Raw genomic sequence first — 22,404 nt, 5'->3', positions numbered from 1 at the left:
TAAATTAATAAAAATATTTATCACGTGAAATCAATTAAAATTTTCAATAGCATGGATGAGAGTTAATAATTGAAATACATGACTTATAAGTAAGCTGTACTGTAACATGGAACACTACTATTAAGAAATAGTAATGCATGTCATAAAACCATACCATGACTTTACAAGGATAGACAAAAGAAGTTGCTGGCTACAACCTTCAATAGCTTCGTTATGGGAAGCCTAAAATTGTTTGTTATATTGCGACTATTTCTGGTGGATTTTCAAATGATGTCTTAGGATTTCTTCAAGATAGACAAACACTTCACTGGCTACATGATTTCCTCGTCTTTTCACTTGACGAAAAAGTCTGTTATCATCTCCTATATTGATACAGTAGTTATTGTATCAAAGTCATTCACAAATGGCTAATAAGCTGTTAAAACGGCCAGTGGCAAAAGCCATACATTTCATATATGCTATTTGTGGTGGAGGTAAACTTAATAAGAAACGTTACTCAGTTTAACACAATATACTTAATGGTGTGATGTTAATGCTTGGCGTGATGTTAATGCGTGACAACATTACATAATGTCAAGATGCTATTCTGACACTTGGCAACTGTTCAGCTCTGTGGTGTAGTGGTTAACGACACAGCCGTTCACGTGGGCAACCCGGGTTCGAATCTCAAGAGGGCAGCCATGATTAACAGTTTATTTGCAGGCCAGCTGAACTAGGCTTGCCTGGTTTCTTGTTTTGGTGTATCTGTATTTCTGGATGCACCATTTGTCTTATTGGTTACACCACTTTTCAAACCCAATTCAAATTTTAACTATGTTCACTTTTGGCTGAATAACTGACTGCATTGCAACTAAGCCACCTGGTTAGCAGCAATTGCTTTCAACTAAAATCTAGCTGCTAACTAAAGTGCATTAATAAATAATAAAGTTCAAGTCAACCCCAATGAACCACTAATACAAATATACTAACAAGTTGTAGTGTTATTATATATTGTAGGTTAGCTAGTATATTACATGTCGTTATACTGTACTTGTACTTGTTCAATGACAAAAAAGTAGAATCCAAAAAAAAAATGATAGGATTTAGGAATAGGAATAATAGAATTTAGCTGGCTAAGTAGTGCGAGATGGTTTGCTAACCTTACCTCTATGTGCTTGCGGAGCTATGATGATGACTTTTTGAAAGCGTAGATGGTTACGTCTTTGGGAATAAAAAGACAACATTTCATGATGACGGTGTTTCCTATTTTAAATTTAAATCGAAACATTTGGATTGGAATTTCCCTTGTCAACGTCTGTGCTCGCACTCCGATGCAGATTTAAAGGAGTGGGAGGGAACACCCGAACTCAAATCAAATCCCAATACGAAAAAACTCACTATCTTTTGACAAACGACTGAAGACAAAAATTGTTACAAAAAGGAAATGTAACAGAGTAAAGAGTACGATTTATTTAAATTAAAATATATATACTTGAGTAAGAGTAAAGAGTACAGCCCTCCAGAAAGTAACTAGAAAAGTACTGTTCCTCTGAAACTCTTTTACTCATTTGCTAACTTGTAAGGCGTAACTACCCACCCCTGAGTTGAGGTATACTAATGGTAAAGCAGTCATTGTTAAGGGATACACAAGTGAGACCCACCCAGTTGCTGGCAGCAGCATAGGCCTCTAACAGACAATAACATAGCTTCACACAAGATGTGCAATAAGGAACTGAATGAGAATCATGGTGCTGGCTACCATCCTCCTTTACCAGTCCCGTGACTTGTGGGAATGGCTGCTTTACCTCAGGATTGCATCATGCAGCTCATGTCTAACCAAACTCCTAGAGCCACTTCAATTCGACACGACTGCCCAAATATGACTGAAGGGATCCATTCATTAGCATCCTGACAGATTTATGTGACAGTTTACAGGCTGTTATGCTGTTTTCTTCAGTGTTTTTTGGTGTTGGAGGTGTAAAGTCAATAGATGTAGTGGTTTTTCTATACCATGCAATTTTGTCTGACTCTCCCCACTACTCTCTCAATCATCAGAATGCTCCCTGCCTGATACGCTCAACTCCTGGTTCCTGGTTGCACAGCTCCATGTCTGGTGAGTACCTCTGTATTGTAGGCCAGGTATACTTAGTTATTATTATGTTTATTTAATAATATACTTCTCTTATATTATATAATATACTGTCATTTTACCTTGTAAGTATGGCTATGGAACAGAACAATATGTGAGGAATTTGGGTTAAGTACATATCAATCAATCAATCAAATTTCTTTATAAAGCCCCTAATTACATCAGCAGTTGTCACAACGTGCTTTTACAAAACACCCAGCCTGAAACTCCAAGGCGCAAACAACAAAAGTGTTGAATTACATAGTGTGGGACAGAACAACAGATGCTTCTCTTTGCCATTTCAGGGATTAGAAAGGGTGACCTTTCATGTACTCGCCCAGTCCTCTTGACCATTTTGCCCCCGACTCTATGGTTGGCACCCTGTTTTCAGAACTTTTAGTTCCAAGGACAAGGCTGGTTTTGGCTTTTCTATGTTCCTTTAGTTTGTCTGTTCTACTTAATTCCATCTTCTATTCCTTTGAACGATTCTGTACTATCTATATATAGTATAGAGAGCAGTGGCTAAGGCTTAATTGTGTTGTTAGGTTTCTGCTTACAAAAAGTTTGTTTGTAGGTCAGTCCTGGGAAAATGTAACAATGTCTAACTTGAAAGAATATCTTATTGGTACTCAAAATTTTATCATTTATCAATGCTAATCTGATGACGGGTCACCATTACTGTGGCATTTAACTTCACAGAAATTACACTGGAACACTTATTTTATCAAAACATTTTCAAAGTATGCATTGGTCAAGTGTCATGGGACTGGTAGCTCAAACTGTGTATTTTCTAACAGAGTTAAGTAGGGGTTAGGCTATTTGATATTACACATGTCAAATAAGGGTCAATTTAAGGTCCTTTTTGATTGACTGTGTATGTTAACGGTGCAAATGTTCTTTCTGCAAATGTTTTCTTTCATTTACTTGTATGAAAATAACACTTGTTTATGCTATTAGTTGAGCAGGCTCTTTCTGAGCTTGAGTCAACATTTACTGCATTGGAGATAGCCATTGTTGTACTTGCACTTAATAAAGAGCATGAAGTATGTTATTTTATGAATCACTACAAAATGTTTTTGATTGATACACTACTTGTCAAAAGTTTGGACACAGTTACTCATTCACTTAAATAGGTATTTAAGTCCCAACTTTTGATTGGTACTCTACATTCTACAGTTTTAACATATAGACAGACAGATACATAGACCGATTAGTCAACCATAGCACATTAGCCTATACTTTATTACGGGAAACACATGGCAGAATTTTGTTTCAGAAATTTTCACCCTGAAACTTGTGCTATACCTTATTAAATTGTTGAAATTCCAGCATACATGTTAGCGGACCTTATGTCAATTCTTTTTTTTTTCTTAAATGCATTGTGTGTATGGATTTCTGTTTAAATTTTTATTAACATGTGCAGTACCTGCAGGGCTCATCTAGAAAAAACACTTCTGTCTTAACATCCTAGTTAAAAGCAATTATAATAATCTTTGTATAATCTAGCTTCACCACCACTTTGCATCTGTATGTTCAAACCCCAGGTAGTTCGGGTTACATGCCTTTAGTTGCCACATGGCTTGGTATTTGATCCAGACCAGGGAAAGAAAGGTATGCATACATGAGCTCATCAGAGCTGAGTGATGAATTGCGCTGCCAAAGCCCTGTTCGTCAAACATGTCCACCACTTCTTTGACTTCCTGTCAAAGCCACTTTCCTGCTGCTAATTCTGGGATGTGGGATGACATAAGCTCCAAGAGCCAGGCCTGGACTCAATCAAACCTTCTGCGCTCAGGAGGCTAAACAATCTGCACGCTATGAAAATGGTGTCATGTCTGGGCATAAACGTGCATGGATCCTGATTCATACACCGTTTAGGTTATTTGGATTTAGACCAAGTTTGTGAAAATATACACAACCGTTCAAAAGTTTGGGGTCACTTAAAAATTCTCTTGTTTTGCTCATAACTGCTCATAACTGCTCATAACTGTTGCTCCTAACTGTTGTGTTTTAAAGAAGTGCTGCTTAAACAAGCAGGCTCAAATCAGAATAGAAAGAGGAGTGGGATGCCCCGTGCACAACTGAGCAAGAGGACAAATTAATTAGTGTTAGAGAAACTGATGCCTCACAGGTCCTCAACTGGCAGCTTCATCAACAATGAAGAGGCAACTCCGGATGCTGTTCTTCATAGGTAGCGTTGCAAAGAAAAAGCCATATCTCAGACTGGCCAATAAAAAGAAAAGATTAAGATGGGACACTCGACAGAGAATGATTGGGAAAAAAGTGTCATGGACAGATGAAAGTTTGTGGTGTTCAGATCACAAAGAACATTTGTGAGATGCAGACCGAATGAAAAGATGCTGGAGGAGTGCTTGAAGCCATCTAAGAAGCATGGTGAAGGCAATGTGATGGTCTTGGGGTGTTTTGGTGGTGGTAAACTGGGAGATTTGTACAGTTTTAAAGTGTGTGTTTAGTTTACTACCGAACATCTGTTTATCTGTACACAGGACGTCATGTTCATTCAAAGCGCAACAGTAATTAGCCAATGGGCTTACACTACTATGATGTGTATTCTGGTTGCAATGTCTATAAAGTAGAGGTACGACCAGAAGTTTCTTTGAGATTGTTAGGTAAGATGACCGAGTATGAAGACCGTGTCTGTAACATCATGAACAATTGACAATCAAATGCTGCAATAAATAATTGAATTACTGTCTCCCTTGATGACCGGGCACGTGATCATTATTTCGACCACTATACGAAACGGCTGATTTCTAACAACAGGGTAAAAGGAATCTTGAAGAAGGAAGGCTATCACTCCATTTTACAACGCCATGCCATACCCTGTGGACGGTGCTTGATTGGAGCAAATTTCCTCCTGAAACAAGACATTGACCTAAAGCACAGTTCCAGTCTATACCAGAACTATTTATGGAAGAAGTAGTCAGGTGGTATTCTGTCTAATGAAGTGGCCAGCACAGTCAGCGGATCTCAACCCTATTGAGCTGTTGTGGGAGCAGTTTGACCTGATGGTGCGTAAGAAGTGCCCATAAAGCCCATCCAACATGTACGAGGTGCTTCAGGAAGCATGGGATGAAATCTCTTCAGATTACCCCAACAAATTGACAACTAGAATACCAAACGTCTATAAGGCTGTCATTTCTGCAAATGGAGGATTCTTGATGAAAAATATGTTGAAGGACACAATTATTATTTCAATTAATACATTTTAACCTTGTCAGTGAATTCCATATTAATTTTTATATTTTTCCTATTCAAACATATTTCCTTTGTTTTTTTGGAAAACAAGGACATTTCTAAATGACCACAAAGTTTTCAACTGTAGTGTAGAACAACCACAGATTTGGTTCAGTAAATTATTTTTGCTATCCATTTCAGAAAGACTATTAGGAAAAGGGTTGAATGTATCTCACAATTAAGGTGGGATACATTTTCAATTGAGTTCCGCATTGCACTTAACTTCTAAATAAATGATTGAATTTGATTTAAATTTGAATTGGCCAAATTCCACAAAAAGCATATTTGAACAAAGGGACTAATATCCTTTTGCCATATTGATTTTATTTTAAAAAGCATATTGGTATCCCATTTATATAGCATTTGGTAAGCACATTTTAGAATGAATTTACTTTCAATAATTTGTGGCCTGGAATTATTCTAACATCTTATTGTACACTGTCTACAATGATTCAAAGGTCACTTGTGTCTTAAAAATATATTTTGCTGAATGCATTCAAATACACTGCAGCTTGGGAAGGAACAATCCTAACATATTGTGTCAAAGAAACAGCTGTTGGGCATGGCTTTGACTTTGAGAAATCAAGGCATGCACATGTCAAACACAAAGCCATGAAAGATCTATGTCTGGCCTTTGTAAATTAATTTAGACTTGTTCATGGGCATTACAGTCTGATGCCTGTGCATCTGTGTATTATGTAAATTACAATATGTCACATATCGATCCAAGAGGGAAAGTGCACACACAAATTCCAGTCGTAAGCTTCTAAAATGTTGAAGACTGGCTTTTGTTTTTAAAGGTTAACCATCTGTAGAAATAATCTAGTGTAAGAAAACACAATGCAAAGGGGCAGCATGTAGGTCTAGGCCTATTACAGAAATGTTTATTTTTAGTTTGGGTTGAGACAGTGTCACACAGGTAGGTGTATGTGGTTCTCATAACCCTACAACATAACAAACTGTGATCCAGAGTTTATTAAAGCCTGCACTATAAGTACCTCAACATACTCTCTTGTCCTCTGGCACTACCTGGTACTCTGGCATTCTCTTCCTATGAAAAATACTTGCGTTAACTCATCTGAAAATATCAAGACTAGCCAATTTTATTGCCCAAATATATTACAATTATATTTAAAAAAACTGGTTGTTTGGATCATGGATGCTGATTGATTAGTAGAATTGAGTTACCCTTAAACCCCACATTCCCCAGGTAAAGCCTGTTAAGATAAATTGTATTAATCAATCCACGCCCACTGTTCTACAGCCCAGCAGGCAATTTAGAAACATTCTCCCTGTGTAAACAATATCCCCTCATGCCACATTTTGTTTGCATTGGACTCCCAGGCAGCTCAGTTGGTAGAGCACTACGCCAGATATGTGGGTTTGATTCCCACAGGGCAAGGGCTGTCCGTCCCTTTCAGGTGTAGTTGTAACTCTTCGTTGTCCCCTGAAGGATGTGTCTGGTGCGGATGAAACAAGAAGGCCGTGAGGGAAAGTACATGTGCCGCTACATCGTCCACTCAATGTGGGAGGACGTGGAGCAGAGGAGCAAGATCATGGGGGTAAGACCATTAAACTTTTCTAAATGTGTGACCATATCTATCAATTTTCTGAAAGTTACATCATGATTTCATCTGTCTGAAATCTGATTATCGCAAATTGCATTTTGTTAAATAGTCTAGATTACAGGAATGAATTGCTTACTGAACATTCCCATTTAAATCATGTTGCCCTAATTCTCCTACTGAGAAGTACAGAGATAGAAATACAATTTCTGTTAAAAGCCTATGGCTTTTAATATAGGCGAAACCAATCCCTCATTATCTGTACCATCAGACTGTACGTTATACTATATTCATGGGATTTCTGGTCATCATGTACTCAATCAATTATTCTGACGATTAATAATGTTATTCAGATGTAAATATATATACATACATGCATACATACAGTTAAGTCCGGAAACAATTTTCATAATTTTGGCTCTGTTCCCTACCGCAATGAATTTGAAATGAATGATTGAAGTGCGGACTTTCAGCTTTAATTTAAGGGGTTGAATAAAAGTATTGTATGAAACGTTCAGGAATTGCAACCATTTTGATACACAGTCCCCTTATTTCAGGGGCTCAAATGTAATTGGACAAATTAACACAATCACAAATAAATGTCAATTTGTGATACTCTGTCAAGAATCCTTTGCAGACAATGTTTGCTTCAAGTCTAGAACACATGGATATCACCAAATGCTGGGTTTCCTCCTTTGCCAGGCTTTTGCTGATGTTTTGCCAGGCCTTTATTGCAGCTGTCTTCACTTGTTATTTGTTAGTGGGTGTAATGATTTGCGGTGTTGCAGGAGCAAGGAACCAGGTGCAGGCAGAGGTAGTCGGTGTGATTCTTTAATACAAGAAACAAACAAACACCGAGCACAACAAAACTCACGAAAGAAAATGGCTTGACTAAAGCAGCAAAACGATTCTACATAAAGGTTCTCAAAGACTTACATTGAACAGCAACACACAACAGCAAACATGACAATAACAATGATCCACACTGTGGGGAGCAGAGGGGAAACATTTAAACACATATAAATGAGTAGATAGGGACCTGGTGTGCATGATGATTGAAGACATGTGACACAGAACAAGTCCGGGATGCGTTCGTGTGATGATAGGACCTGAAGGTGTATGGAACGGTGGCGCTGCAGCTCACCGTACCAAGACAGTGGGTCTTTCTGCCTTAAGTTTGGTCTTCAGCTAGTGAAATGCATGTTCAATCAGGTTGAGATCAGGTGATTGAATATTCCACTTCTTTCCCTTAAAGAATTCCTGGGTTGCACCTTGTGGTGAACCCTCTGTATTTGCTCTTGTGAAATCTTCTCTGTATCTTTGGAAAATGATATGCCTCCCGCCTGGAGAGTGTTCTTCACTTAGCTGAATGTTGTGAAGAGGTTTTTCTTTACAATGGAAAGGATCCTATGACCATCCACCACTCTTCCATGGAAGTCCAGGCCTTTTTGTGTTATGTTGGTCTGAGCCTGTTCCAAGGCTCAAATTTTCGGATTACATAAAAAACTAGTTCTTACGAGACGGAAGCCATCCAGAGATGGCGTGCGCTCCTTTATGGAATGCATCATTTGACCTCTATAACCAACGGAATATAAATAAACTTGTTCAAATGTGATTTAATTATTCACATAATTCTGAAATATATTATCGCACTGAATGAGGCATGAACAGTCAGTATTTATTAAAGTTAAAAAAGGGTGTGGTAAGATACTGCCCAGCTGTCTTAGGCAATACCCAAAGGGCAGGCTGTCCCCCCCACCTTATCCTAAGGAACTAAGGACACTGTAGGTGACCTTTTCAACTCAGAAGGGGGACACACCATCTGGACAAAGAACAGATACACTGATTGCTTAAACAGATTGACGGAGGACCCGATGATCTACTGATACCATTCAATGATGACCATTAACAAATACCAGATCCCCCACTCCCACATTCCTTTCATGGGGACTCAGTACTTTTAACTTGTAACTAATTTATTGATGTATAAGACTAAGTATATATCAGTTCAAGAAATTCCGTAACATTAGGCAAAAGGCCTTTATTCAGAACACAAATGTGGATGTTTTTAAACATTGCTATGCTACAAAAGGGGGGTTATTTTGCAATTCAGTGTTGAATTAGCAATTTGAATAAGCACAGCTTCTGTCATATTTTCTCTACAGTACTAGTTCTCACCCAAAATCTACTTTCAGGTAACCATGTTAACTTGATTTAGGTGTGACATAAATGCTTAATCGTAGTCTGTGTAGTCCGTGAATGGTTTCTCCCTCTTCACAACATGGTAGGCGGTCGTAATTAGTTTTTCAATTTGGATATGCAACACCTCATTCATTCAGAGCAATACATGCTGCAGGGGCTTAGCAAGCCTGTCATGAGCATGTTTTCAATGGTTCGTTCACTTGAAAAACGACCCTGCCTTGTCGGCTTTCATTGGGAAGGCACGACGTGCGGCTGAACATGTGTCCTTTGCCATTGTCGTTTTCACCCAAGGAAACTGTTCTTTCCACAAAAATGTAAAGTGTGTTTGCTTTTCCTTGTACGATGACATGTTTGAGCCCTGCTCTAGCATGCTCTGTGAACTAAGACTGGACAAAACAGACGAGCCATTGAATATTATTGGTCAAAAAGACAACACCGGTATTGTTGCACATGGAAGAGGGAGAAGGAGTGGTACAGACACATTTTAATGTGAGAACATGCAAAAATTTAAGCAGGAAGAGTGACAATGACAACAAGCAAACATTTTCATATGATACTATGAATTTAAATGGCGAAATGGAGCACTGGACCATATGGGCCTGTGTCAATCTTTGTGTACTGACCCGACATTAGTTCTTACTGACCCCGGGTCAGCGGGCCATCATTAATGTTAAACCCTGGGTGAGGGGGTTTCAGAAATAAGTATGTGAGTCAGTCACCTACAGTGGATATAAAAAGTCTACACACCCCTGTTAAAATGCCTGGTTTTTGTGATGTATATGAATGAGACAAAGATAAATCATGTCAGAACTTTTTCCACTTTTAATGTGACCTATAATATGAACAATTAAATTGAAAAACAAACTGAAATCTTCAAAGGGAACAAATAAAAAATAAAAACCTTACAATACCCTGGTTGCCTAAGTGTGCAACTGGGAATGTGGCTTTGTTCAGAATTAACCAATCACATTCAAACTCATGTTAAATAGAAGTCGTTACACACCTGCCATCATTTAAAGTGACTCTGATTAATCACAAATGAAGTTCAGTAGGATTTTCCTGACATTTTCTAAGTTGCATCTCAGAGCAAAAGCCATGGTCCACAGAGAGCTTCCAAAGCATCAGCGGGATCTCATTGTTGAAAGATATCAGTCAGGAGAAGGGTACAAAATAATTTCCAAAGCATTATATATACCATGGAACAGAGTGTAATAAAATCAAAAGGTGCTTCAACAAAGTATTAATTTAAGGGTGTGCACACCTATACCACCAGGTAATTGTGAGTTTTTTATTTGTCCCCCTCATAGATGATGTTTCTTGCTGTGTTGTTTATTCATCACGCACCCAAATTGTAGTTTAACCTGAAAATTACCAGTTGGTCAGTGAGATTGCACAACTCCAGCAGCTGGTTGATGTGTGCAGAAGCTTTTTCTAAAGAGCCCAGAAATAATTATATATGTTCAGCGGAAGTACACAGTCTTGATTGCAAAGAGGCTTGGGATAATATATTAATGTGTTCATACCATTGACACAAAGTGATTTATTAAAGTGATGATTTAAAGACTGCATAGATGTTTCCCAGACCTCAAAAGGGTTTACCTGGTGCCTTGTCCAAAAACTTGAAAGTCTATATCCCTTTTCTTAACAAGTATGATTTGAGAACAAATATTTAAAAAAACAAGGGATTTCCAAAACCTCACCAAGACCTAACTATTGAAACACTCAACAGGATACTCTTGAATTCAATTTGGTTTTATGTGTCTGTATCACTTTAATATTTAAACACTTAATATTAAATGTGTGTGTGTATGTGATTCTAACCTGTCAAAAGAACTGACAGGATGTGTTCATACATAGGCCTGAGTTTTGGACTGATCATCATATGCTCAGATCCACACTCCCTATGGATGTTCAACCGCGCTGCCCAAGGAAAGCTCTAAACATAAAACCCAATAACCAAGTCACCATAGGTAACCTCCAACACCTTGTGGCTGAAAACCTTACTCAAGTATCTGATTGGTCAGTTCTGTGCACTGCTATCCACAGCGCAGCCTCAGATACTCTGGATCTGTCGAGGAAATACCATCAGGACTGATTTGACAACAACTATCTGTCAAAATAAACTGTCAAAGCCAGAATAATCCACCCTGAAAGGTGCCTTTTCTAAGGCAAGAGCTGAAACTCAATGGGCTCTGCGGATCTTGGAAGACACCTGGTGGGCTCAGAAGGCACAAGATATTCAAATTCTTGCAGACTGTAATGACACCCAGAGCTTCTGCTATGAGCCCTAAATGGCCATCAAAGCGCTATTATGGTCCCAGGAAGCAATTATTGGCCCCATCCACTTTACTCAAAGACCGCCAGGAGATCCTTGACCACTGGGCTGAACACTGATAGCCTCCTCAATCATTCCAACCCAGTAGATCATCAAATCCTCAACAAATCTCCAGATCTAATCCCACAGCTCGACTCCACCACAGTTTCTGAAGTCTGTCAAGAAATCAGAGACTTGTAGAAAAAAGTGCTGCAGCTGATGGGATGCCGGCAGAGGTTTTCAAACATGGGGGGTACCTCCTCACATGCCGCCTATACCTCCTGATCTTGAACATCTGGCAGTCAGAGACTCTTCTGCAGGAGTGGAAGGAGGCCAACATTGTGGTCATCTACAAACAAAAGAGTGACAGAGCAGCCTGTGGGAACAGCTGAGGGATCTCCCTCCACACATTGTGGGAAAAGTGCTGGTCAAAATCATGCTCCATAGAATAGTGGAAGTCACCTTGGAAAACGCTTTACCGGAAACGCAGTGTGGTTTCCAGATAGGCCGATTTACCAGTGACATGATCTTTAAATTACGTTAGCTGTAAGAGAAAAGCATATGTTTCTCACTGTGCTGCAGCAATTGCATGATAGAATGCAAGCCAGAGTACTCATGGGAGGTCTCCAATCAGAACCCTTCTAGGTCAAAGTTGTGGTCAAGCAAGGCCGTGTTTTAGTGCCTGTCTTATTCAGTCTTGTGCTCTCAACTATCACCCACCTTTTCAACCATGCCTTGGAACCCATGGACGGAATTCACCTGCAGTACCACATGGATGAAAGGCTTTTTAACATCCAACGACTCCAGGCCTACACCAGGACAAAGTCAAATACATGAACTGCAGTACGCAGATGACTGTGCTGTCTTGGCACATAGCCCTCAGTCCATGCAACATGCCCTAAACACAATCTCTGCCTTATATCAGTCATTCAGCCTATTAATCAACATCCAAAAACGTTATTGCTCAACTCCTAGTACAATCATCCCCCCACCCTCTTTCCACATCAATGGTGTCCCACTCAAAGTAGCGGACAGCTTCACCAATCTTGGCTCTACGTTGTCCTCGGACTGCTCTCTTGACAGTGAGGTAAACAACTGCATATAGGCAAAGCCTCTTTTACCTTTGGGCGTATTTGTGCAATGGTCTTTGAAAATAAAAACATACAGATCAGAAACAAAGTTTCTGTGTATAATGCAGTATATGTGTCTCCACTCTGCTCTATGGGGCAAAGACATGGACTCCATACAAACAGACCAGCTTGGAGGCCTTCCACATACGCTGCCTACAAAAATTATTCAGACTGTCCTGGGAGGACCGAATTCGAGGTACAGAAATCCTCTCCCTTACGAAGTCCTTCTGTATGCAAGCACTGCTGGCCAACCGCCATCCTCGCTGGATAGGGCATGTTATTCACATGCCTGACCACGGCCTACCAAGTCCTATATGACCAGCTAAGGGCGGCAAACCGTGCGGCTAGTGGACAGAAGAGGTATTTTAAGGACTACAACAAAGACCTCCTGAAACGCTGCGACATCAAACCTAACCTCCTTGAACCCTTGGCTCTTGATCGGACAGCCTGGCAGGTCTGCTATGCCGGGTGAGCAGAACAACTTCACGACAACATCCAACAAAGAAGGACTGATAAAAGGGCCCAACATCACCAACGGGCTGCTGGCATTACCCTAACATCTGGCCTCCAATGCCCCACCTGCGGATATGTCTGGCTCATGCATCGGTCTTCACAGCCACATGAATCGGCCCCAGCGACAACAGCGCTAACACCCCCCTTTCCCCTCCCTGGAGAAAGCATCATCATTGGATATGATGGTCCGCTGAGAGTTTCTAACCTAACTGTGCTTCTCCCCTATTGGGAGAAAAATGTCCCAATTTGTGGTTAAATTTGAAAAAATAGACGACAAATTGACACATTTTTCCTGTCCCCATTTAGGAAAAAGCAGATTTTTTTTATTAAGTGTTGGGTTTAGGGCAAAAGTAAAAATTGGGGGTTGGGTTATACTTACAGTTAGGATAAGTTAAAATAAAGACTTGATGAGAGGTTGATTATATCAATCAAGTGTGTGAGAGCTAAGACAAAAACAAAAAAGTGCCCCCTTGGGGTCCCCGGGATATATACATTTATAATAGAAAGGTCAGTTTCCCCATTTTGAAAGACCTGCACAAATAAAGGAGTATGCAAGAGAAGGGAAACACATGCCACCATCCAGATAGCTTTTCCGTGCAGTCAAAAAACATCTTTCCAAAGGGACTATAAATCAAAGGGGAAAAGTTTCAGCATTGGATTTATTATGGAAATCTCTCATTTTCAGGTGTCCGTCAAAGGAAAATGTATTAGGTCATTATCATTTATTTTATTTATTATAATTTTTTGCCCAGCTGAGGAGTGATCCTCTGAGTGGATCAGTCAGGGCCTGTAAAAATATCCACAGCATTCTGTAACCACCACTATTAAATGGATGGAATCAGCAGATAGTGGCATTTGAAAAATGAAGCGTATTTGTGCAGCTTGTGAATAGGCCTACACTATCAGACATAGAAATTCCATGAGGAACACCTGGAGTCAAAGGGTCTCCATGTTGGTGCCACCCCAGCATGGCTTGTTAAGGCCTGTTTTGCATGGAGGATATGGGCACTCGTTGACATGACTTCATCCTCGATCGGCAGCGGGGTAATGAGAACTCTGAACGGTAACGATTGATGATGACTGTAGGAACGTGGCCCTCGCTGTAGGTTTACAGTCGTTTGCCTTCATGTGGCGCTTAACCACTACTGAACCCTGGCCTTGGCACACCCTGCGTGGCACTGCCCCAACCTGGCCTTATTGTCCTGCTCCTCCTCCCAACCAGTCTGAGGGCGCCACCAGGGCAAGGCCATACAGCTCCACTGAGGAGGGTTGCTAGTATGAAGGCACCCCTTGTTAACACGGTGGGCAACACCGTCAGTGTATTGTCCTCTTCATCTGGAGAAAGAACCTGCAGACGACAAGCTGACAGTGCCTCCCCTGTGCCTTCTGGGGTGATTTGTGCATCATATTAAATATCTTTGTTGAACGAGCTATGTTAGCCACAGTGGTCAGAGCAAAATGCTGCTACATGTGGGTGATTATGCACAGGTGCACCGCCTCATGCCACATAAATGTGGGTGGAAGCCCTTAAACTGATTTTGCACAAACAAGATCACTTTCACTCCAAAGAAAAGGCAAAGAAGGCCAGAGGTTGCATGTATGTTGTGTTGGAGAATTGGACAAGAGCAGAGGTGAGGTGACCTGTCTTTTCGGCCCTTGTTCTTGTTGGGGGTTGTAATCCGGTTAACCATGCCTGCTCCAACCTATGTTCAATGCTAGTCTCATTGCGCTAAAAGTGTGAAACTGGGCATGTTTAACAGGTAAAACTAGGCCCTCATCTGTTAAATTCAATAACTTCACCTAAGGGTTTTGCAATCTGCTGAACTTTTATGGAGCCAAATTGAGCTCAAATCTATTGACTGTAAGAAAAGAAAAATGTAACTGCAATATTTCATAGTATGAATGATCTAAAAATGGATAGTAAGTAATGAGTTAAATAAACCATAGTACACACCTTAGACTGTGTGCTGATAGGCCTGATGAGCTGTGAGTTTGCCGTGTTTTTTCTACTCCTGTCACCCTTAACCAGGGTGGAGATTATGTTGGAGTTATAGTGCCGCCATAAGCAGAGCATGTAAAACTTTCATCAGTATCTGTGTCTGTGACCAACAGTGACGTTGATGCAACCTGTGAATAATAGTTTATTATTCTGTTTAAATGTACACATTTATTCAAGCTTATACAATTCTTAAACATCTCTCCACAGATTGCATTGGGAAAGCAGTGCATGGAAAGGCTATGATTTCCACCTTATAATGGTGTTATTCATGGCTAATCGGGTGCGAGAATTCTGTGCCCAGATAAAGCCCCACCTTCACACCAATAGAGGTTCAAAACTTGGTTTTGAGAAAAGATGACTCAAACGAAGGTGGGAAGAAATTGTAATTGTAAGAAGCGAACGTGAAAAAAGCATGACATTTAAGATCGGATGCAAAAAATCTATTTTATTTTGCCACATTTGAATACTTTTTGTTTCATATGATTGAATTTAGTTATTCATACAATATTATTATTTTTTTGTTAACCTTGCTTTTATTTTCTACAAATATTTCCGTTACGTTTTTCTTACGTTTTTCTTTTCTTACGTTTGAGCTCAATTTGGCTCCATTGTCATACAAAATAGACTGTGTGCCTACTACTTATTCCCTAAGAAAAGTCCCTGAGTACTACTAGTGACCTTGGTGTACCCCACAGTTGTGGAGGTCTGTACCTGGATTTACTTCTACATAAACATACAGGTAATTATCTGCAATGACTTATAGTGAGTGCTTACTATATTTGGCTCAGCATGGTAATCGAACTGTCAGTTCTGCTGTTACAAGCACTATGCTCCATACCAAATGAGCGATCCACTCCACCTGCTGGACACAGTGAGGCCCAGAAATGGTCCCCTGTTCTCAGCTTAGTCTGGCACTATACACTGGCTTCAAGCCAAGGACTTTTTCATTTGTATTTTAGAGGGGAAAAAATGTGTGTGCAATGTGAACATTTTAAACATTTTAGGAACTTGAGCAAAACCGCGCTGTTAACCGAAAGATAGGGTCTGTAACCATCTTAGGTGGTTGTTCTGCATCTTGCTAACCCCCCCATCTTTCACCCTTCTAGATCGATGCCATTCACCGCAAGGAAAGCATGAGGGCTATGACAGAGAATTTCTATGCTGCTATTTTTGGGTATGATGAGGTAAGACCCAGCTAGGAACATTATGGTTATCTTTGCGTCAGTTATGCCAGACAATATAAAACAAAACACAAACTGAACATGACTGTGGACAGAAGGGCCCCAGAGACCAAGCCTAGCTTGGGAAGTGGTTCAGGACCTAGAATGTCATGGTTCTTTCCAAGGCCTGGCTTGCGAAACAGTCTTGTGGGAGCCAATGTGTCCGGTTTTGTCTTATCCAGTATTCTGTGCAATTTTTAAGACAACCATGATTCACTTCCTCTTTGTCGTTGCATTTTAAGGGAATCCTGTCGGAAGACAGAGTGCTGGCAGCCGCCTTGTGGAGGAACATGTTCAACCGCCAGTGCGAGGACCCCAGGCAGGTGGAGCTCATGGTGGAGTATGTCCGCAAACAGGTGAGATCAGAAAACCGTGCGTGCCAACAATAATTAGTTGACAAGTTAAATCAGGCGTGTTAGTTCTGGTATATTTGAAATGCATACAATGGCTCAAGATCCATGAGGAGAGGTTTGGAAAACAGCTGCTCTGTTGAGGCCCCCCCAAATATGTGTTGCCTTTTTTTATTGTTTACGATTGTTAATTAATTCAAGCTACACTCTTAAGATTTGTACAACCATGTGGCGGATGGTGGTCCAGTGGTCTAGGCTATCACTAAATCATGGGTTCAAAACACCATACTGCTATTTAAGCAGACTCTTTTTCAGTGTCTCTCCTGTAAAGTATCAAATCAAAACTGTACAGATGATTCCTATAACCAGAATAGTGTGATATAAAACAAGCTCTTGACCAAATTGTTTAAGGGATCTCTGGCCAAATTGTTTTGAAAGCGACTAAAAATGCGATCTTGGTGTGGCCCTATTAACTTGTAAGTTGGTGCTTTGGAATGGTTCCCCAGCTCCCAGCATAGCTCCTCTCTATATTTACTGCTTTCTGTGATTGAAAACATGCCTGCTTGGAGAAACACCTGCAGGCTTCGTCAGCATGGGCCTTTTTCCCTAAGATTCCACAAGGACGGCTCTCTGCTCGCTCTCTCTCGTCAAAAGGTAATGTGCATAGGCAAAACGTGCCACAGCGCGTCATTCGGCTAGCCAGGGCCTGGAACACTCGCCTTTCCCTGACGCATGGTACCTGGCATCTAACAAGCTTAGGTCAGATAGGCTAAAGCTGGCAGATTTATGGTCAGACTAAATCAAGAGCTGGAGCTCTTCCCCAAGCCAGTGGAAAAACGTGAATGAGAAAAACAAATGAAAGTGGCTTTGAGGGACGAGTGACTGTGGGCGCGGTCACTACTGGCACCCTATCCCGCCCCCAATCCTGTAGCATGTTATTGGTTTGTATGTGGTCCAGGGCCATTTTACTGTCCTGCCTGCTCATGTTAAAGATGTCCTCCATCACAGCACTCAGAGACAGGGCTCACCCCCAGGGCCGAGCCACAGGTTCCGGCCAGCTGCATGTGCACATTACAAGCACCACTGAGAATTAATGAGATGGGGTGGGGGGGCATCTTGGGGGAAAAACAAACAAACAACAAATACTGTTTCCCTGAGCTTGTAAGGATTTAAAGAACCTAGTCGAATTCTCGGGTGGGGGGAAATGTTGGGGGCGGCCTGATATTGTGAGACTGGGAGAAAAAGCATTGCAAAGAAAACAGATTTTATAATCAAGGGGCCCAAGAGCTCTTTCATCACAGGTGCAACACGTAAAACCTGTCCATGCTTGATGACACACCAAAGGAGAGGAAATCGCAGGCCCCTGGCCCCAGTGATGAAGTCACATATTGTGGACGCACCCTGCCCCGAAAACACTATCATTACTCAACACTAATTACTCTCATTGAATCGTCCTTCCATGAGCTCAGGCAACTGGTTTAATCAAGACTCAGGGTTGATGTTTCTCTGAGCTCCATCCCTGTGTAGGCTGCTGACTTCTGAAGTGGGACCGGGATCACTCAATACTATAGTTGGCTATAATAACAGCCTGGTAGCTAACTCCAGAGTTCTTCCACAGTTTACAATGGTTGTCGTCAAGCTTTAAAGTAGTCAACTGTCCTGGATTGTGTGTGACAGTATATGATATATGAAGCATCCATTTGTTTCTTTAAAAAGAAATTAATCCATGTTAATTGTACCCTTCTTTCTATGTCCACACAGATGCAGTTCATTGACACTTTGGACGGTGCGGACCTGCTGCTGACAGGGGAGGTGAAGTGGCGCCCCCTCATGGAGGAGAATGCTCAGAGCATCCTGAAGGTGGCTACCCCTACCTACAACGATACTGGGCTCTGAGGTGCCCCCCCCCACCCACCGGCCTTCTTCACCTATTCTAAACACTCCTGTGTACGAGCAGCATTGTACTGTAGGCAGGCTAGCCAATATGGGACAATCCCAAACAACACGACACATCCTTTTCTCTGTCTCTCTGTCCCCCAACACATCATCCCGAACCAGTGTACCATCAGCCAGGAAGGAAAACCATCCACTGTTATGTTTTGAGAATAAGATGATCTGTTCGGGATGTTTAAAATAATGTTAATGATTTTTGTATTTGTCTTTTCTGATGCCATAATATTTAAAAGCGTACTTTGTAGCTTTTAATTCTGAACTGCATCACTGTCTAAGTTTGTCTGGTGCAGCAGTTCTGCTGATGCTCTCAGCGAGTTTCCCCATGGGTCATCACTCTGTGTTACAATGGGGCTTTGTTTGTAACTGAAATAAAATTTTCTCTCAAAGGTCTCAAAGGATTAATTCTCCTTTACCAGGAAACTGAGTTTCCAAAATCTGCAGTGGTAAACTGCATCTTAGTGCAAGAGTTAGAATTTCCTCGTTGCAATATACAAATAATTCCCAAAGGGCCTTATTTGTGTGCTTCTAATTGGCACATTTCAGGGTCGGTGGGGTCAGTAGGGTTGGTGGGGACAATGGTTGCCTTGCACTGTCAATTAAAGTTGGTAGCGGACAAGGGTTGCCCAGTTGATACGGTGCATTTAAACCAATCCACTCAGGTCTTTCCCAGTGACTTCACCAGGGCAACGGTGGTAATGGGTTTCCCTTGACTGGCAGATCTCTGGGTTCACAAGTGGATCTAGAAGACAATCCCCAACATAATGCACTTGTTAAATTCTGAAAGAATATGTAATACTGTTCAGGAGATGGTTTGTTACGTATTGAATAGGAAGTGTTTGACCATATGTTCAGTTGACTATTTGCATCTGTGGGACAGGGAGCTTTGTCCTTTAATTTCCTGTTTGTTTTTTCAGACTGGTTTCCACAGCAGGGGGCGCCCGTCTTCTCACCATTAGGTGAAATTACGCAATCCAGACAGTCCTTCCCTTAGTCTAACAATCACATGGTAGATGTGTGGTACAATACATTTCCTTTGGCAGTTGAAAGACTACTACTATGTTCATTATTTGTAATGTATTTCCAAGCACTGACTTTTGCCAGTAACTAATAAAGCAGAGTACTTATTACTACTGAGTTGTGCCCCACCTAGCATCTTCAAAAGTATGCAGTAACTGTAAGTCACTGTATGAGAGGTTCTGCTAAATGACTAAACTATTAACTACAATTATGAAATGTGTAATTTTATGATGACTGTAAATGACTAATGTCAACAGAATCGTTGTTCACTTAAGCTAGGTATATGTTGTTGACTGCACAGTTGCTCAATCATTGCAATACTTAGTCACTACATTCTCTTATAATCCTGCTGGGTTTACCTCTTAATACTATGTCTATTTGCTCTCCGGTCAGCCATGCACTCGGCTGCTAACACAGAGATATTATATGAAGGTTTATAGCATGGAGGTTTTAGAGCAGTCAGTAGGACAGCAGTAAAGAGAACGTGGTCATCTATGTGGAAAAAATCCTTCACAACAATAACCTGGTGTTGACACACATAGCCTAATCACATGACCAGATGGGATTCAGTGTGCAGTTTCATTCTGTGTGATCAGTTATCCCCTGGTGTTTGCTCACCACACTGTCACTCAGACAGCCGAATCACATGACCAGATGGGATTCAGTGTGCCACTTCATTCTGTTTGATTGTCACGCCTTTCCACAGTCTGATCACTATTTCCTGTTTCTTCTCTCATTGTTCTGCCAAAGCCCCACAGTCAGGCAGTTTAAGGGTTGGTCCATAAACCAAAAGGTCCCTAGTTAGGTTTGTGAATCATTAAACAAACATAAAGGGTTGCACATGTTAAAGACACATTACACACAAAATTGGTTTTCTTACCCTTTAAGCTGTCTATGAACAAGGTTTGAAATGAGTCCATTGTTTAGTTTATCAGTCACTTTTTGCAAATGTTAACACGTTAGCATTTGTGGCACCAATCCCATCCAAGTCCTGGCACCAGTATTATAAAATGTTATCATATCATGTCCAAATCAACTGGAAGTACATAATATAGATTTTGAATGTAAAAAATTTATTAAAAAAATTATGCCGTGTGAAAAATGCTAATATTGGTACCATGACTTGAATTGGCATAACATGTTTACATCATCTGTGTGTGCCTATGCTGGATATTATTCATGGAAAAAAGGCAGGGGAAGGCAAATTACAGCAGCACATATCAGAGGTTTATGAGGTGGCAGTGAATTATAAAGCTGTGTGAGGTGGAACCAGACAACAACTTGTAATACAAATTGTGCTGTGAGTGATTTTTTAATTTTTTCTGATTGCTCTGCACGTAAGACGTGAAACATGAAGTCCCAGAAACTGACCACTGAGAAAATGATTGTGGAGAGAAACGAAGCAGATGACAAAACGGCGTTAACTAGTGATGTTGATAAGCGGGTGGGATAAGCGCTAAGGGAAGGTCTGTTGTCCTGGACCAGGTTGCCTGTAGCGGTTGATACAAATTATTTTCCAGTCATACATGCTTTGTGAGTAATATCTAATGATATTCATTTGTATGTTTTCTTTATAACAGAAACCCAATGATTTGCTGTTTGAGTAACTTTTTTGTCTCTCAATTTGTCACTTAATTAAGATTTGCCCCAATTGCTAATTTGCTAAACTCCTTAACTAACATGGTGAAAAGTCTGCCAGTGTGCTCGAAGCAGCTAACTGAGCCTGGATTGGCATTGACAATACCCTGCCTTGGCCATGAACTTAAGGCTTATATCTCTAGGAGTATAATTATGTCAGGTATAATTACAGGTATAATTATGTCTTAAATAAGACAATTATAAACAACCAGCAAGTTAGTATGATTACTCCTACAGAAGTCTTTCTGTGATCTGAATACTGCTTCGGTAATCTTATCAATGTTTCCTTTTATTTTTCCAGACCTGACCAATAAAATCTGAGCCTCTAATTACCACTGTTTTTTCCATTTGGGTATGAGAAAAGCTGGAGCAAATTTTGCCAGTGAATTGTTGGATAATGCAGTTGGGGGAAAACGTACTCAAAATAGTGCATCTAAATCAGACTTTAAACAGGATATATCATGTTGGCTTAGTCAGAGTTCCCATGTCACTAAACTGTATATGTCCTGAGGCCTGGACCAGACAAGTAGCGTCAGGTAAAAGTTTGACATTTAGCTGTTTGAGAACAATGTTGTCAGACTGCAATTTATTACCTTGAACTGGATGGAGGCCCTGGCACCACACCTGGGAGTGAACTGGTTCAAACACTGACTTGTTTTTTTCCTATTTGTTTTCTTATGAGAATCCTGGAGCAGCGCTGCATCCAGATGCCAGGCGCTCTCCTGTTACTATGTTAAGGGTGTCTTAAGTAATGGGCACAGGATATCTCAACCCTGTTATCATTGCGCTAAGGTTGTGATGATGTATGATCTGATCTCTAGGTGTAAGCGTTCAGCAACATGCCGAATGCAGAAAAAGTGTTCCCCTAAGGAGATGATTTGGCATGTCGATGAAGCTCGGACAGCAATACAGGGTTTCAGACGACATTGATGTCAGGCTTAAACCTGATGTGGCGTTATTAATTAAGAATAGCATACTCCAAAGTAATCAAGGAAAATCTTAGAACGTGTCACTAGCAATAATGTTTAAGTTGTGCTATCAAGTTTGCAGGGGTAGAAATTAAAGGGTCAGATCAAAGTACACTATAAAAGTCTCTGAGCCAGGTTCTTTTCTAGGTTACTTCCTTCTGTGAAGTTGT

At 40.7% G+C, this 22,404-nt stretch overlaps 1 protein-coding gene across 4 annotated transcripts in view; it reads left to right on the top strand.

The window, feature by feature from the left end:
* Positions 1 to 19,741, top strand: part of LOC105008435 (ubiquinol-cytochrome-c reductase complex assembly factor 1) — a 51,841-nt gene extending 32,100 nt beyond the window's left edge. For all 4 annotated transcript variants that reach the window (XM_010867737.3, XM_010867738.4, XM_034287166.1 and 1 more), the window contains 5 exons: positions 2,035 to 2,092; positions 6,819 to 6,927; positions 16,195 to 16,272; positions 16,551 to 16,664; positions 18,420 to 19,741. In XM_010867737.3, coding sequence (XP_010866039.1) covers positions 2,035 to 2,092; positions 6,819 to 6,927; positions 16,195 to 16,272; positions 16,551 to 16,664; positions 18,420 to 18,554 — 494 coding nt within the window. In that variant the 3' untranslated portion in view covers positions 18,555 to 19,741. The remainder of the gene's footprint in view (positions 1 to 2,034; positions 2,093 to 6,818; positions 6,928 to 16,194; positions 16,273 to 16,550; positions 16,665 to 18,419) is intronic.
* Positions 19,742 to 22,404: the final 2,663 nt, after the last annotated feature.

The sequence above is a fragment of the Esox lucius genome, chromosome 17 (assembly GCF_011004845.1).
Source record: "Esox lucius isolate fEsoLuc1 chromosome 17, fEsoLuc1.pri, whole genome shotgun sequence".
Lineage (NCBI taxonomy): Eukaryota > Metazoa > Chordata > Actinopteri > Esociformes > Esocidae > Esox > Esox lucius.
This window is presented reverse-complemented; position numbering and strand designations above follow the sequence as displayed.